Below are 15,149 nucleotides of genomic sequence, written 5' to 3'. Positions count from 1 at the left end.
AAACCTGCTCCAGAATGGAAGTGACTTCCGACTAGGCATACAATACAATACAATACAATTTATTTTTGCATAGCCCAAAATCACACAAGGAGGGCCGCAATAGACTTTAACAGGCCCTGCCTCTTGACAGACCCCCACCCTTGACTCTCTAAGAAGACAAGGAAAAACTCCCAAAAAACCCTTGTAGGGGAAAAAAATGGAAGAAACCTTGAGAAAGGCAGTTCAGAGTGAGACCCCTTTCCATGTAGGTTGGGCATGCAGTGGGTGTCAAAAAAAACAGGGGTAAATACAATACAATACACAGAACAGAACAGAATGCAAGTAACCCTCAATAAAATATAATAGTGCAAAAGAAATATTTCAAGTACAGAGCAGAGTTCAACAGTAGATGATATCCCATAATACGATTTGGATTTGTTCAGAGCCCTGCAGACCTCAGCTATCAAGCTGTCTCCTCCTATTGGCCATTCCACAGCTGAGTCAGTGCTGGGCCAGCCAATCTGATGAAAGGACCCGACGATTCCTGCATTCCTCTATCAGAGATGACTTTACCTTAGGAAGGCAAAACAGCTTGGCAGTAGGGCATTGGCACCAAGTGCCACATTTGAGTACATATAATGTTTCACGTTTCAGCATGACCAAGACACGAAGCATACGGCCAAGACAATGATAGAGTGGCTTTGAGAAAAGACTCTGAGTGTCTTTGAGTGGCCCAGCCAAAGCTCAGACAGAACATCTGAGGAGAGAACTGAAGATGGCAGCTTACAGATGCTTTCCATCCAATCTAACAGAGTTTGTGAGGACCAGCCAGGAAGAGAATGGGATAAACTGCCCAAATCCAGGAGTGCAGAGATGGTAGAGACTTACCAAAAAGGACTCATGGCTGAAACTGCTGCCAAAGGGGATTCTACAAAGTACTGAAATAATGGTTCAAATACTTACATGGATGGGAGATTTCAGTTTTTCATCTTTAATTAATTTGCAAACCGTTCCGAAAACGTGTTTTCATTTTGTCATTATGGGTTATTGAGTGTAGACTGATAAGCAAAACGGAAAATTTATTCATTTAAAATTAAATCTACAACACAACAAAGTGTGCAGAAATTGAAGAGGTCTGAGCACTTTACAAATCCACTACATATCGCAACGTTGTCATTTCTAGAGATTTACTCAGTAGCAACTGATACTGCGTCGTAACGAGGACAAATCAAAATGGTGGCAAGCTTACAAAACAAAATGGTGACAAAAACATTAGAATTATTTTTAAGAATACCTGAAAATAATAATAATAAATAACTGCACAATTTGACAAAATGGCAAATGTATTCATTTAAAATTAAATGCACAACACAATAAAGTGTGCAGAGAGCGAAGGGGTCTCAATACTTTCTGAATCCACTCTCATTAACTACCCCAAAGAAAAAAGGTAATGTATATCGTAACCTTCCAAGTGAGCCTGATGCTAAAATCGAATCTAAGAATTTAGATTAACTATTTCAAAATTATAAAATTATGATTGTTCTTTAGATTAAAATGAGGTTTATTGTTAGCAAATATTGCACAATAATCATACTTTCTGTAAAAATGATGCAAATTTCCTAAGACTTTGGCTGATGACTGGTAATCCAATATTTACATCACTTTTAAAATGAATGCAGCTGGGTTAATAGCCATCAAATAAAGTGATGGGAATAAGTAAACCTAATGAAGCAGAGTCAGATGATCCAGTATCCAGCAGAGGGCGCTCACTGCTGGCTGAGCACACAGTGCAAGGTGGACTGACACGGATTGTCAGAAAGAAGGAGTGCCAGTCGTTATCAGTTTACTTAACCAGTGTTTTATTTCTAAACAATACATATCAGGAAAGTAACATTTTTAGTTCTTAGATAATCATTTCCAGGAGCCTTTGAGAAAATATACAGTACACCAGATGTCTGTTTTTGGAGAACCAGAGCACCAAAATAATAAACTCAGCTGTGAAAAACAAATTAAAAGAGAACAGAATCAAATAAAAACAAAATGAAACACATTAACATGATTGTGGTAAGTGCCCAACACAGTGCATTGTTGGTCTGGACTGAGCGGAGTGGATTCCACTAAGTTTAAACAGTGCTTATGGATACCATAACAGTGTTAAACTACAGATCTAACCCACTGCATGCTTACTTGAAAATGAAACTGGTGTGAAAAAGACAGGTGACTTTGTAGTGAAACCATTTTGGGGATATTAATGAAGTCAATCACGACTGTATGATGTATCTGTCTGGCAAAACAGACAAACACATAATGGAGAGGCAGTAACAAGCACTGCTAGTGTGGTCACTTGGTGGGATATCCAAACACGTCTGAATAATTCTGTGTTTCATTCACCACAAGCTGTTTGTGTAAGACAGGGAATGAATACGTGTGTTTTTACGAAAATGGGAAAGTACAAGGATTAGGTTTCCAGCTTGATTGGAAGGTCGAGAGCATTTATAGAGTGGCAGAACCTCAAACAGAAAGCCTGCAATGATGATTCATTTCCAATTGGAAGATATCTGTTCTGAGGAAGAAATTGTTAAGGTTACAAAAGTCTTAGGACTGCTTATTGCAACCGCATGTTTTAATTGAGTTTGAAAAACTGAGTTTGGCAAATCAAAAATGAACATTTTATTTTCCATGTACTGTACATCTATATAAAAACAAACTATATGGCTCAAGAGCTGCCATAATGTTCGTCCTTATTTGTATCATTTAGCTTAATGTCATATGCTGGTATATTAACCTAACATTAAACACAATTTGTGCCTGAAACAAGCGCACTGAGTCACAACACTCCTTCAGGGTGATCCTGCCTACTATACTAATATGGAATTCTATTAGTGGAAAACATAGTATTAGCAGACCTTTTTGATCAGAATATGAACGAATAATGTATACATCAAAGAAGGATATTCAAATAAATGGAATGTTTTAGAAATGAAACAGAAAAACTTCGACATTGAAAAAGAATTCTGGTCAAGGAAAATATTACCCTTAGCGCACCATCTTTAAAGGAGAACAGTTGATATACTGAAAATGAATGGCAGACGTCTTTTCAAAAGTCTTTTCTAGATCTTAATAAAACAAGATTGTTATTACTTTTTCACTTGGTTATACGTAAATGTGGGTATAGATATATGAGTAGATACACAAATATCAGTATTCCTTTATTCTGTACATTTGGTAGTGAAGATGTGAGCATTCATGAAAGGGATACCAATCAGACCCACACGCCAGGGTTATTTAATGTGACGTACCAATCCAACGGCGTGCCTTAAGACTACTGATAGAAATACACAAGAAGATGGGACAGCGCATCCTAATTTCAAGTTGAAAGCCCTCCATTCTAGTATATGTGTGCTGTGACGGGCCCACCTCATATTCCCTGTGTTTGGAGAGGAAGTGAAAACGCAATAGTCCGTTTAAGTAAATGATTTCAACTCTCTGTACAAAATACAGTATTTTATGAGTTTTCTAAAAGGAGTGGACTCAGTAATTACATCCATTTTTATTTTTGAATATGAAGCTCTCCCAGAATTTTCTTCTAGGAGAAAAAAATGTTTTCAGTTACTAATTGATGATCAACTCGTACGAGATGTCATCAGATCTGGTTGGTTGGAAGAAGAGGTCAGACTCGTCCCCACAAGAAGAGGCTTACATGATGCAGAAAGTACTAGGGTGTTGTACCATGTTAGCCATCATGAATGTAGTTCAGGGGCCTGAGTCGCCTCGAAAGCTTGCCTTTTGTAATCAATTTTAGTTAGCCAAGGTGTCAGTTTGCTTGACCTCTCACTTCAAAGAAAGGTGAACACACGAGTGGAAAGGTTTTGACGAGGTAGAAGAAATGTGGGTGACGAAGATTGTTCAGGCTGGCTAAGACTTTTTCTATGGTGCAGAAATGGAGGGAAAAATCCAAGTCTTTACCATTCTAAATATGCTTTATGTGTAATGGTTTTGTAAGTCACCTAGGGGAAAATCATCACTTTCTTGAACCCACTTAATTCAAATTAGGATTGTGGAGGCCAACATCAACTCGTGTAATATTGGGGGAAAGGCAGAAAACCGCTCTGGCCAGTGTGGGATTCCAACCCAGAATGTGGAATCTATGATGAAGCCATGCTAACCACTGTACCACCCCTTCTAAAAATGTGTGAAAAATATTTTAGACATGTGTGATTTCTTTTTTGATATGCATATACGTAAATCTATATAGCTTATTATACTGAGGGAATAAAATCTTTAAAGTTTTAGTTGGTAGTATGGTTTATGTATATGGAGTGTACTATGTTAAAGCTTTGAATTTAACAATAGTAGATTTAAAAATATTTGTCAGACCATATGTATTACTGAAGCTCTGGATTTTTTCTGTTTTTTCCCTAGTTTTTGATAACTTTTTAAAAAAATAATTATTAATGTTAAAATTGGCTTCTCATTATAAATTTATAAATGCATTTTTAAACTGATGCTATGCTGCTGTCATCGCCTACCCAAACATCGGCTTATCTCAACTGCCGCTTTGGACAAGTTGCGAACTTGAGAGAGAGAACGAAGACAATCTGATGGCTACCTTATGTTTGCAGCCTTTGAGGATGTCAAGGACTCTAAGGAACATAAATTGGGGTATATTAAGTATCCCGGTATTCATCTGGTGGCACTGGCTCTGTAACACTTTATTGGAGGAGCAACTCATCAAAAGATGAAAAGAGAGAAGATCTGGAGCGAGGATGAAAGTAACGTGGAAAGGATTCAGAACAGGCCGGCTTCCATATAACTATTTGGAAAAAGTTGGATGAACGGTTACATCTCATGGTGAATCACAACGAGTTCAGGTGCTGTGGCATATTGTCTTCCTCAGAGAACAGACTTAAAATGCTTTATTCCAGACACCATTTTAATGCTGAACAGGTTTCTTCTGATATGATCAGATGCCGTGGAAAAAGCCAGGAGGGGAACAGAACATCTATATGAATGAGCAATGCTAAAAAATGTGAGTGCGCACATTACAGTTAAAATGCATACATTGAAAAACTGACCGATTTCATCCACATTACCGCCTAGGGAAATCAGGTTACATCATGCAGATTATTGTTTATTAACTCATCAAGAAAAATCATTCACTCGGTTTCCAAAACTCTAACAATGAATCATTCTGACCCTGAAATGCTGGTGACGTCAACCAGAGGAACTTTAGAAGGAACAGACTTCTATCAGCACTTTCCATTTGCGGACATGACAAGCTTTATTTGCTTTAGTTGCTCTCTCCAAATGTTAATGCCTTTAAATGTAAACCTGTGGCACAAGTGGGCAGATCTGACCACATCTTACTCCAATCTACAAGCCACTTATCAGACCGAAGCAGCTCTTTTATTTACCAAGCCAAAAGTTCATGTTAGGGTGAAGGGGGTGTTGTTTATTACAATATTTAAACAATTTTTTGAGCTTCTGCATCTCAGCGTTTCCCTGCATGTTACCAACACTATAATGATGAATCATTCTGATGCCAGAATGCTGATGACTTTGGGAGGAACAAACTTGTGTCAGCAGGTTCCATTTGTGGACACAACAGGCTGGACCTGTTCTGTGTAAATGTTAAATGCATTTAAATGTAAACTTGTGATCCGATCCGATCCGATCTGTGTATAATTGTATGTGACAAATAAAAGCTGTCCTGATTTGATGTATCTGTATCCCCCGGCACCCAAAAGTGAAGGTAATATTAATTTCTAAGATCATGCATATATGTATCTTACATAAATGTATTTACAAGCTGATTATTGGACATTTATACCAGTATCATATTACATGTATATGTAGAGTGCAAACATTTACTAGTGACCTTGTTCATGGATAGAGGAAGACAGTGCATAGCAGTGGCAATGCGTATTCTTCACACATCATAACCAGTTTTGCAGTGAGGTTAGACCTGTATTTTAGGATGGGAGAATCAGCGATGGAAAAGACAAAAGAAAAAAGAATTTCTATTACACCAAAATGTCTGTAAAAACTGTAATGTAAAAAATAACTTAGGTGAACATTGTGTAAATATAAATAAAAAAGATGACATTTTTAATAAATAATTCTACTATTTACACCATTATATATATTGCTAGGAGACTTAAATTACTAAAATTCCTAATTAAAGAAGCAGCAAAACTTACAGGCAATGAGGTACAGCAAACATGATACTGTGACATTACAGTAGAACGGTACACTTATGTTCTTTAAAACATCTTTGCCAAAACTTCATATGAATAATATAGTTAGTTGTTCATGGCTTCTGTAAGGTGCCCTGCCTAAATGAACAATGAAAAGATATTCAGATCCATTAATACAATGAATTATGTTTCACAACTGCAGTAAAAAAATGAAAGAAAAAAAAAAAAAACCCTTTCACTTTGACAGATCACAGTATGATTTCTATTTTGCAGACAGGTAAGATGAGAACTAATGAGTCCAGATGTACAAGAAAACAGAACTTTGTATTGAACAGATTGGTCCAATATTAACTGCAAGTTCAAATTTAACATAACAAAATATAACAAAACCTGCTATTTATGAAAATTGCTGATTAAGAATAAAAGAAAAAAAAAACTGTGTGATGAGACAAGACTGTGATGTATTAAAGGGAGAATTTCTCTTTTTTTTTAATATCAGAAGTATCCTTTGTGTAATTCGCTAGAATGTTTATTAACGTTTCCCTATTAATACTTAAGTTAAAAGCAGCAATATTTTTGCATACAATTACATATAATTTGACAATATGAACAAAAAAAGCACATTTAGATTAACTATCCCAAGATACATTTTTCAGAGCTATATATAAAAAAACATATTTTGCAATTATTTGCCAAAGCTATTGTCCCACCATTTATGGTGGATTATGAGTTTTGTCGCGTCGTTCTTCACCGCCATCACTTACAAAATGCAAAAGTCAGATTTCTTTTTTCCTACAACTTGACGATATATTTTTGATTGAAAAAAAATCTGCCTTCTTGTATTCTCTGATTGTCCCTTTTCGGTGGATGACTACGTAGCCATTATAAGCTTAGGAAAATAAAAGCAAATGAATAAAAAAAAAATAAAAATAAAACAAAAAATATATATAAAAATAAAAAAAAAAGTTCAAATAAATCAACCTTTAAAAATTACCTGTCCGACCATAGCAGCTTTTTATATAAGTAGCCTTTTTTTTTTTTGTAAAATGACTCTACAAATAACCAAGTGCAGTAACTGAGCTCAATAAAAAATACTGATTTAACAGAAGTACAGTTTAAAACCAAAACACTTCTACAAACACTTAAAACATTTTGTAACGCTTACTCCTTGTTATTTCTGGACCTATGACAATGCACAAAGCCGACACTACAACATGTCTTATATCTATGGAAAAACGATCTCTCCGCTCGTTCCTTAAACTGTGTGATCTTGTCGATCATTCTTTATTTCCACTTCTCTAATCGGTCCATGCGGTTTCTGCATAACCTCTTCCCTTCCTGTTAACTTTTCGCAGCACAGACTATTTTATTTATTTATTTTTTAACACAGGTAAAAACCCATAAGAACCGACAGTTATAACCAGGTACAAAGTAGACAGAACGAGAGAAAGTGTGAAGAAACGAGAAGGGAGGTAGCCAGGCTTGCTTAACATGCCTCATTAGCCAGCCGTAAAGACTTATTGTCAACTGTTTGTTTATTGCAGTAGAATTTAAAAGAAATAACCATGGAAGAGAAAGGAAAAAAAAAAAAAAAAATAAAGGAGAGAAACAAGTGATATGTTGTCTAGACCATTCTTTTCGATTTTGTCAAAAAACCAGAGGAAGAAATATGTCAGTTGTCTTGCATTTGGCAAGTCTGGATAATCTTTAAATGACATGTGTTCAGAAAGTTAACAGTTTGCCTGATTTTATCATTTTTCCATAAGTGTCTGTATTCATGATGAATTAATAAGTGATCGTCAGACTCTACTCAATTACTGGTTTCCTCCAGGTTGAATTGTAAATTTTAAAGATGATAACACATTACAAAACAATGTTTATTCCTTATGCACGCAGCACAATTCAATTCATCTTTCTTGCTTCCTTAGAGAGTACAAATCGGTTTGTAATCAATCAGTTGGAAAATTCAGACACATATGGTACTTGATACCCTAGGATATATGCGACAAACTGAGGGTGGGGAACATATATATCTCCCTCATCTCCAATGTGCATCAATCAGAGAAAAAGGTGGCATCATCAAATCTGCAGAGTATTTAGAGTTTGCTAACTGAATGCCATCTTCTGTCGCTCATAGTATTTTGCATATAACGACATATCTGATGATCTGTACACCTAACACGCAAAATGAATAGCGGTCAACGGGATGCAATTCATTGCTATCATGTTGTTGGACTAATTTCAATACAATGCTGGCATTAGTAATAAGCAGCATAGGTCATAACCTGGGCAGCCAGTCAAAAGTGGGTGTGTGTTCTCTAATTATCCAGAATTGGTGCTCAATCTAAAAAGGAGAGAAGTCATATTCAGATGGAGAGTCTTGAGCAGCTTGTTGTTGGGGGGCTGGAGGGGTGTAGTTTACTTGGCATGCATTCATTTTACCAGCATGAAAGTCAAAGCAGCACTACACCCGCTTGTTCGCATTTAAAATTTCAACTCTCTCTTGCTGTTCATGAGTTGGGTGGATATGCACTCATTTATGGGAGCCGACTCAACAGGACGAAAAACTGCCTAATCAATGAGTATTTGCATTGCAAGTTACCTTTTTAAATAGCAGCTCAATAACTTGACCAACCAACGACAGGTTTAATGCAGCTGAACATGTAAAGAATCAATTTTGTCTTTTTACTACTGACTGTTCTATTGCTATAGGCACAGAACAAAGAATATAACAGCAAGAACGTCACAGGCAACTGATGGTCTACTACAAATGTGCACAGCGGGCTCCGGGCTGTTTCCATTTTCATGATGCAGCTGTTTAAGAAGGTGAGAATGATATCCACATGCATTATATCTGCGGGCTGTTTCTGACTGCAGTAATTTTTGCAAACTGTCATTATTTATACATGTGGTATATATGCGTACATATACTTTACATATGCATGAGTGAATACTGTATGTATATATACATATGTACATGAGTGTATACATACTTATGCAGAAAGTGTGTCAAAGGGAAATAGAACTCATTACGAACCTCAAAAACGATTTTTGTATGGTGCCTAAACAAATATTGAATTGTACCGAGGCAGTGGGAATTTTGAATTTGTCCAGCATTTGCTTCTAAACGCCATAGTGATGTTTTCTGTTAATGGGATTGTTGAATTAAAAGGGGAATTAATTAGAGATCCATCCTCTCTTTACACCAAACTTAGGATAGACTACCTTTGCTTTTTTTGACAACCATAAAAAAAATAAACAACCGCCGAGATGTCCATGCTGTGTACAATTTGCATTATGGGATAAATTTACGTCTCTGATTATATGAATTCATTCTGAAACTTTTCATTCCAATTAAAGGTTGCTTGGCCTATGACAGCGGTTCTCAAACTGTGGGGCGCAAGTAAAAGTAACAAAAAAGGGGGCGCGAATGTTGCCATATGTGGCATAATTTCGCTATTTGTAGGAAAAATTTTAATTTGTAGCGGTGTATCTGCAGCAAAAAATAGAGAAATACATTTTTTTAGGGTTTCAAAAAAAACGTTAGGGGGGCGCAATTAAAACTGTTATGAAAACTCGGGTCGCAAATACTTAAAAGTTGAGAAACGCTGGCCTATGCCACAGTGAAATTTTAATTAGAACATTAGACAAAAATTAGATGTGAACAGGCCTTTCAGCCCAACAAAGTCCACCAGTCCTATCTACTTCATTCTTCCACAGTAACATCACGTTGAATTCTGAAGGTCTCTTACGTTCTACAGTCTGCCGCACTACTGGGTAATTGGTCTAAGGCCAATAATATGTAGATTGGTCCGACTTGAGCCACATCATAATGGAACTCATTACTCAATGCATTGACAAACAAGTTGGAGAAGGTACACATGGTTCAAGCATATTTGAGGATTTAATTAACTGATTCGAAAGTTAGAGCATTTTTTTTTTCATTTTTATCGTTTTGTAACAGTGTGTTATATTCACAAATAATGATTATAATTGAATGCAGTTATGTGTTTTAGTAGAATAATGCATATAAAGTATATTAGTTTTAACAGTACATAGTGAAGAATGTAGCCAAACAGTCATAGACTGCAGATTCCAGTTCAAGCACTGTAAAAACTGCATTGATTTATCTCCTAATGTAGCTGTTGGTTGTGGAGGGTTTGTGACTAATTATATTTCAAATTTCTTAACACATAATAGTTTTGAAAGACGTAGCTAGTGGAGACTTAAAGTCTCTATTGACTCTCAAGGTAAAACTGCTATCTGCTTTGGCCCATGATGGAGAGCAGATCTGGAGCTTTACGTCAGAGAAATACACAATTCTAAAAATGAAAAGTTAAGTACTTCAATACTGAGTACACACTGTATTTGTTCATTCTATGCTTACATGTGCTTACATAATTCTTTCAATCCTACATTTATTCCTTTCTAGATAATTGACTTTGACTTTTTTACTTCTATGGTTAACGTGGCAGCAGTAGTGAGAAGTGAGCTGGTATGCAAGTGGTTTACGTGTGCACCTCTCTCGATGTTTGATTAACTTATATTAGGGATCTGTTTTGCCATCAGGAGAAACTCTCGGACAAATAAAAGAGAACAATATACAAAATACACAAGATGAAGTGACCACTTTCAAGGGAAATTTGTAAAAGTAAACTAACCCATAATGTAAATCTTGCACAGAATGTTTTGCTGTTTTAACATAGACAAATTCACAAATCCGCCAATGCTTTTCACCAGGAGGTTTCACAATTTCAAAAATGTGTATGGCACGTCCTATTCAAGATATTATAATGAAAACTGAACTGTCTAGGCAAATTTTTTTTGAAGAATAATTGTGTAGAATTTGAATAAAACTGGTCCACTAGGACCCAAGTTGTTTCATGGACACAAGACAGGCGCAGAGACAGACATGACAACCACAGTAGGTGCTTCTAGCATTATATGTGTATGCACCTAAACAACCATTGGTATATTAAAGGGTATTAGTTATTTATTTGTTGTTGTCAAAGATGTTTTAGAGCAAATGGGTGACAAAAAGAAACTAGCAAGAGGTGAGTCATGTGTCAGGGAGTATGGTTTCTGGATACATTGATAAACATTACATAGCTCTCTTTACCTGTCTTGCTTGTTCTGTGCTAACGTATATTTTGCACCATGGTACTGGGGAACATTATTGCATGCCACTGTATGCCACATTCCGGTGTATGGATGGTATGACAAGAAAGCCACTTGACTTGATGTAAGTGTGAACATTTTAAAAGATGTCTTGTATAAAGACATCGTATAGCATGTTTGTGTGTGCTAAATGTACTCTATATACCCAATTTACATCAACACACAACATATTTAAAATACTGATATATACGCACACTGTAAATATATGCAGTTCATATTAACATATGTAATGCGTGTCTGTGTGTATGCATACATTTACATGTAAGAAACATGTAAAAAATTTAACCAGGGAAAATTACTTAAAATATATTTATAAATAATACTTGCACATATTCATTTTTTATTGGGATAAAATCTTAATCACATCTAACTATGGTGTTACTAAACGTTAGGATATGGAGCCCATAAAGGGCCGTGAACAAAAAAACGAGAAAGTGTAAAATGTCGTGCGAGTATGCAATTTTCTAAAAGAAATAAGTTCTTCTGAAAGAAATATGAATTTTTTTTTTTTACTCATGTCACTTCATGGGCTCTGTATTCAGAAAATCAATATTAAGCACAAAAGCAAAAAAACGAAAGAAAGAAAGAAAGAAAGAAAGAAAGAAAGAAAGAAAGAAAGAAAGAAAAGAAAATGTCTGCAGCCATAATTTTTGCTGTTCAAATTATACTTTGATGTTTTTCTTATTTTTTTGTGTTTTTTTTTTTTTGGTGATTGAGCATAATACATTTATTGACAATACGTTTATTGATTTGCCTAAAATTTTACAAATATATTTTAAATAATTTTCTCTAGTTATTTTTTTATTTCGTATGTTGCAGTGTTGTATTACTTGATGATGTTTTTTGTACGTAACATGTGTATGTGTCAAGATGCATATGCACGGGTGTATATACATATATATAATGTACATACACAAACTGCATATAGAGGCATATGTCAGCATATATACATGTATTCATTCTGTTTTGTTCCATTGCTTTGCTGCACTCATAGGAATTTTAAAAACATAACTTAAAAGTTATAAGGTTTGCATAGACGCTATTTATGGAAGGATACTGTCAACTTCTTTAGAATAATGCTGGAGCAAAATACTGAACAAGAAGCGAAACATACATAAGCTCTACAGAGCAGTGTGTTCTGTTGAGGGTGTTGATTATTACATTCTTGAGGTCATGAGAGAAGTAAACTGATATTAGCACCGGAAAAAGAAACAAAAACAAAACAAAAAAAAAAAAACAGTTTGGCTACTCAACTGAATGTACGAAAGCTAACACTGAAAAACTGAGATGAGAAATCCACAAGCTAATACTTGAACACAAGGTGCAGGTCAACAATACTGTTGTCAGTGCAAGTACAGTACTGTACGTCTGAGTTTAAATTGATATGTGATTACATTCAGTTGGTGCTAAAATGAACATGAACAGCCATTAGGAATGCAGATGTGATTATTGACCCAATGCTGAATTAACTACAGATCCATCCAATATAAAAACAACTAACATAAGACCGACTGCCTTTACTTTTCTTTTCCTAACATTACCTGTGACAATGTGACAATTTATTTTTTTTTTTTTCACGCTTTCTAGGTTTGCATAATCTCATTTTAAATTTTATGACAAGATTTCTTTTTTTAGAATTACTATAAAAGGTGTTATTTTTACTTGGCCAATCGGTGCTTCTAATGTTACAAATGACCAAATTTGATTGGTCTTTCACATGATTTCTGCACACCATCCTCTAACCTAAAGCCAATGATCTGGACTGATGATCAGTACGTGAATGAAGTCAAGCTCAGCACTTTTTTATTTTTGTTTGTTTTGGTTTTTGTTTTTTCCTACCTGCCAGAAAAATGAAAAGAAGATGCACAATGAAGGCTAGAGGTCTCTCGTAACCTCTTTGACTTTTCTTTTTATCTTCTCTCCTAAGCTGCTATGAAAATGTTAAAACTTTTATAATAAGGAACAGCAGCAGAAATGGCATCCTAGCCTAGCAGTCCAAAACGATCTTGTCTTTTGTGTCTTTTGAGCCAATGCTACAGTACCAGGCAACATGCTTTTCTAAACAATCACCCTACTTACTTTTTTCCTGATCATATTAACTGAAACACCGTTAATCTAAAGGTCGTCTCTATGACTTTCTGGAAAGATGGAATGGAGAGATCAAGTTAATGTCTGGTCATGAACCACATCTTGCTTTCTTTCACCTTTACATTGGGCCATAACTCTTTGACAGAAACAGGAGCAGAACGTATTCCACCGGTTCATCAACTCTGCTAAAAAAGAAAATACGTTGAAAGAAAAAACTGATTTTCTGCTTTGTCACTAATTGTTCTTTGTCAGTATTCACTCGAAAACCTTGAACTCTCTTTAGACTCCTTTTCCACTTTTGATACATCCCTTCCTAAGAGTAGAACTCCTCTGCAGATATGGCATTCGGATGAAGAAGTTGAAACCCGTTTAGCCTGGCTGTAAGCTGTTGTGTTCTTCCACCCTTTCATCATTAGTACTTTCTCAACCAACTGAAAATCTGCGTACTGAGGAGAACAGTCTTTGTGTTGATACGGAAAAACAAATGCTGTTGTCTTTTTTACTTCTTTTTTTTTTGAGGTTGTCTTGCCAAATAAGAGATTAGAGTAAATGGCTACTAAAGCGGGAACAAAACTAAGCAAACAGCATGCTAGCCTGATTTATCTTGGTTTCATTCCATTCACTGTTGTTAGTTTGAGTTTCTCAATTTCTTATGTTTATACCCACTTTAGTCTTTTTTCTTTTTTTTTTTTCCCCGATGATGAAAAGAAAGGCAGACCATTTCAAATCTGAGGGTGAGATTCATGATGAATGTAGAGGGTTTCCAGTAAGCAGCATGTAAAAAGGGAATGTATGGCTCTCCCAGTCTGCCTTTGACCAATTCTGCCGTCCCTCTGATTTGCCTCAGCCATGAGAATGACGCTTGTTCTCCTGGGTGACTGGATCTCTACATGCGCAGTCTCCGTGGAGATCGCAGGACATGGGGAAGGGAATAACCTAAGAGAAGGTAAGGGAAGAAGAAAAATAATTAGACACATATTCATTCTTCTGGGCCAAACTGTTTAAGCCTGATCCACCTGGTCAAAAGTCTCTGCTCAACCAGAGATGTTATGTAGATAAAGAAAGCAACACCTTGGTTCACACCATCGAAATAAAGACTTTATAAACATCACGCATTGAGGAAGATGCTTGGGGTATCTCATGGAGACACATCAAGTCTTTGTGCAGATGATTTGTTTATTCCATCCATCACACAAAAATAGTTGTAGTAGTAGGGTGTTGTACCATGTTAGCCATTATGGATGCTGTGAGAAGTCAAGCAAAATGACACTTTTTATTGGCTAACTAAAAGATAAATAAATGACCAGATATGAGGATTGTTTACATCACTGACAACCTGACTACAGATCCACATTGTATTGAAAAACTCATCATCTTGCCTGAAGAAGGGGCCTGAGTTGCCTGGAAAGCTTGCATATTGTAATCTTTTTAGTTAGCCAATAAAAGGTAAAAGCCAAGCAAAATGACACCTTTTATTGGCTAACTAAAAAGATTACAATATGCAAGCTTTCCAGGCAACTCAGGCCCCTTCTTCAGGCAAGATGTAACTTCAAAAGACTTTGTTGGACAGTTATCTTATCAGAAGATCTTAAGTATATTGTTCTCCTCTCCTGCTAAAGGAATTTTAGCCTGGAGAGGACTATTAATTATTAACATCTAAGATGTCTCACTTAAAGGTTTTCCAATGCTATACAGTCCTGGCCAAAA

General features: G+C 35.9%; 1 protein-coding gene across 2 annotated transcripts in view; it reads right to left on the bottom strand.

Moving 5' to 3' along the window:
* Positions 1-1,814: 1,814 nt before the first annotated feature.
* pappaa (pregnancy-associated plasma protein A, pappalysin 1a) overlaps positions 1,815-15,149 on the bottom strand; it is an 803,024-nt gene continuing 789,689 nt past the window's right edge. The window contains exons 22-23 of one of the 2 annotated variants that reach the window (XR_007935844.1): positions 9,784-14,378; positions 1,815-9,540 (exon numbers count right to left, since the gene is read on the bottom strand). Coding sequence is in view for 1 of the 2 variants with exons in the window: in XM_028809181.2 (XP_028665014.2) it covers positions 14,286-14,378 (93 nt within the window). In the remaining variant the exon portion in view is untranslated. Of the gene's footprint in view, positions 14,379-15,149 lie in introns of both variants that reach the window. The other variant, XM_028809181.2, reaches the window with a different exon arrangement.

Source organism: Erpetoichthys calabaricus, chromosome 9 (genome assembly GCF_900747795.2).
Source record: "Erpetoichthys calabaricus chromosome 9, fErpCal1.3, whole genome shotgun sequence".
Classification (NCBI taxonomy): domain Eukaryota; kingdom Metazoa; phylum Chordata; class Cladistia; order Polypteriformes; family Polypteridae; genus Erpetoichthys; species Erpetoichthys calabaricus.
The sequence above is the reverse complement of the archived record's forward strand: the minus strand, read 5'-3'. Positions and strand labels throughout refer to the sequence as shown.